Source organism: Poecilia latipinna, unplaced genomic scaffold (assembly GCF_001443285.1).
Source record: "Poecilia latipinna isolate Pla-1442-1.1 unplaced genomic scaffold, P_latipinna-1.0 Scaffold3864, whole genome shotgun sequence".
In the NCBI taxonomy this organism is placed as follows: Eukaryota; Metazoa; Chordata; class Actinopteri; order Cyprinodontiformes; family Poeciliidae; genus Poecilia; species Poecilia latipinna.
The window spans coordinates 26,932-29,613 of record NW_015116480.1 but is presented as its reverse complement, the minus strand read 5'-3'; the positions used below and the strand labels follow the sequence as shown (position 1 = coordinate 29,613).

The window sequence follows — 2,682 nt, the reverse complement described above, 5'->3', positions numbered from 1 at the left end:
CCCCAAAAACCCCTTTTTCCTAAAAATTAACCCAAACTCAGGGGGAAAAAATTTAAAAAAAAAAAAAAAAAAAAAAAAAAAAAGATTAGAGGTACCAAACCTTCAGTTCTCCTCAGCCATTCTGGAGCGTAAAGATACGCGGATTTACACCTCCTGCAAACTCTGCATGATTTCAGTCTGACACCTACTTCTGTGGTTTAGCCTGGGAGAGTTCAAACACGGGACACCGGCAAGAATGTGTTTTTGCTCTTAAGATCCATGAAGATTCCCAACGATTTCCGTCACGTCACAAAACACATTCTTCTCAAATTCACTAACGTGGTTTTATTCTCCTAATCTGGGCTGGTGGGGGAAGAAAACAACCAATTGTGGTTTGCTGTTTTCGTGGTGGGAGTCTGCACTATGTAAGCCAAATGTTTAGTTTGTTGTTTTTTTTAACTGTTTCTTACATTTTAGAAAGTGTACGTGTTCCTACATTGTTATTGTTTTTCTATAGCAGTCTTCAGATTACAGGCCAGCACATTATGGAGCAGTGGACTCAGACTGCGCCATAGCCTATATCACTGTAAGTACAGCCTCATGGTGAAGTGCTAAAAGCTTTGCCTTTATTTTGTAACATTGTTATGAATCATATGTCCTTGTTGTTGCAGCTCAGATAATCTTGGCCAAGTGTCCCTGAACAACATAAAAACAGGAGTCGTTTTTTTACACAGTAATTTTGTGCTTATTTGATTTTGTGTTACTGTGGGTATTTTCAAACTGTACAGGATTTCTTACTTAAACCGTTGTTACGTTGTTGATTTTTTTATACTCGAGGTGTTTGCAAATTGCAGAAAATGTCCAGCACACTGGAAGACCTTTGTATCTGTATGTTTTATGGTGGCAACTGTTTTCTATGAACTATGAACGCATTCCGACGCTTTGCGATGTAAAACAACGCAAAGTGCAAAAATAAAAGATTATGTTCTGCCAGCAGACGTTGACAAAGTTTCCCTTTTCTGCTAGAATAATTGTGTCTGAGGTACGAATGAACTTGCTGCTACAAAAAGTACATACATTTGATAATTTTTTTCTTTTTCTTTTTTTTTGTTTTTGTGACAATGAATTGTGCCAGTAAATGTCACACTGTTTGGAAAGTCTCTTTATTTTCTCTAAAATGTTGCCACATTTGTGTTATGGCCACTCTAAGAAAATCAAAATTATAAAATTACAAGAATAAAGTCGTAATATTACAAAAATAAAGTAGCATGAAGAGGAAGTGCCAGGCTGGGTGCAGTCCTCCCATGCACAAAATAATGGTATGCTGTGTTTCTCCAACTATCAGTTATCCAATTCAGTAAACAACCAAACAAGTGTTAATTACAGAATATGATATTTAGCATTATCAGAGAGGATTTCAGTCAAATTTTGACAGATAACATATTATTATGCTTCCATTAGAAGACAAATGTTGGGCTGTAGTGGTAGATGAAGCCTCATGATGTACGGGGATGTAAGTAAGATAAGTAATCGTAACGTAAGTGGCTCTCAACACAAATCTTTGTGTCACTGTTTTTTCCCTCTGAAGCCACAAGATGGCACCATTGGTTTGGTCTGTTGAAAAGTGGCTCCATTTTTGGCTCCTCTGATATGATCTTCTGATGTTAAAGAGTAGCGGAGCACAAGTCAAGATCACCCTCAGCTTCAAAATAAATATTAGAATTATGTCCACTGTATATTCTCAATTGAGAATACCAAATGTGTATAAAAGAAAAAAGCATGCTTTATACAAATCAATAGGCATTAACGAGTCATATGAGATTATAAAATCTCTATTTTTTTCCTTGAAAATGTCAATATCTCACTTTTCTCTGAGCTTGCAGCTGGATCGGATTTTCATGAATAAATTTAGTTTGATTTGCTTTTAATGTTTAAAAGGATAATAAAATTACTGGCAATTAAAAAAAACATAAGTGATCTGTTTCTTATAATTCTGACATTCTCCACATCTAATTCCTGCTGTGAATCATCAAAATGTTTGATATAATGTAAGATATACTATCTTGTTCATCTATATTTATTTTAAAGTGGGACAAATATTCTTTTATGATTGTTTTTATTTTTACAAGGAAATCTAACCAGTTACTTTTCTACTTACTGTATTTTACTATAAAAGGAAAAATTACATATTTTGGCTTAATAGGCAAAAAAAAAAAAAAAAAAAAAAAAAACACGTGAACTGATTTTGTTTTTATATATATTTTTAAGGACCACTTGTTTTATTTGTGATAAGAAAATCAACTTATTAAAGTTGATATAATAATAAAAATATGTGTTCACATTTATGCTTTTCTATAGAACATGGGGAATAAATGGATTAAAAATATGCTTCTATTGATTTGTACAAAGCACGAGAAATAGGAAAAAAGATAAAACAATGTACATTTCAAACTATCAAAAATTGAAATTGCAACAGTTGTGATTATATAAAATAATAAATAAAGTGGTCTTACAGTGCTAATATTAAGGCAAAGCGAAGGCAAAGCGAAGAGGAAGGTGTGAATAATAAAGCTACATGGAATAAACTCCTTCAAACACCTGTATTTGTTTTTTCTCCCAAAGCCGTTCTATGACGTCATTCCGCCGGGAATTTTTCCAAGTAAGAGAGGGCGTGGCTTGCTGACGCATTGCGGCTCCCTCCCG

General features: G+C 34.0%; 1 protein-coding gene across 6 annotated transcripts in view; it reads left to right on the top strand.

Moving 5' to 3' along the window:
* The window catches only part of LOC106941784 (proton myo-inositol cotransporter), a 19,471-nt gene extending 18,341 nt beyond the window's left edge, over positions 1-1,130 (top strand). For 3 of the 6 annotated variants that reach the window (XM_015024899.1, XM_015024897.1, XM_015024898.1), the window contains exon 12: positions 497-1,130. In XM_015024899.1, coding sequence (XP_014880385.1) covers positions 497-586 — 90 coding nt within the window. In that variant the 3' untranslated portion in view covers positions 587-1,130. The remainder of the gene's footprint in view (positions 1-496) is intronic. The other 3 variants (XM_015024902.1, XM_015024901.1, XM_015024900.1) reach the window with 3 other exon arrangements.
* The last annotated feature ends 1,552 nt before the right edge of the window (positions 1,131-2,682 follow it).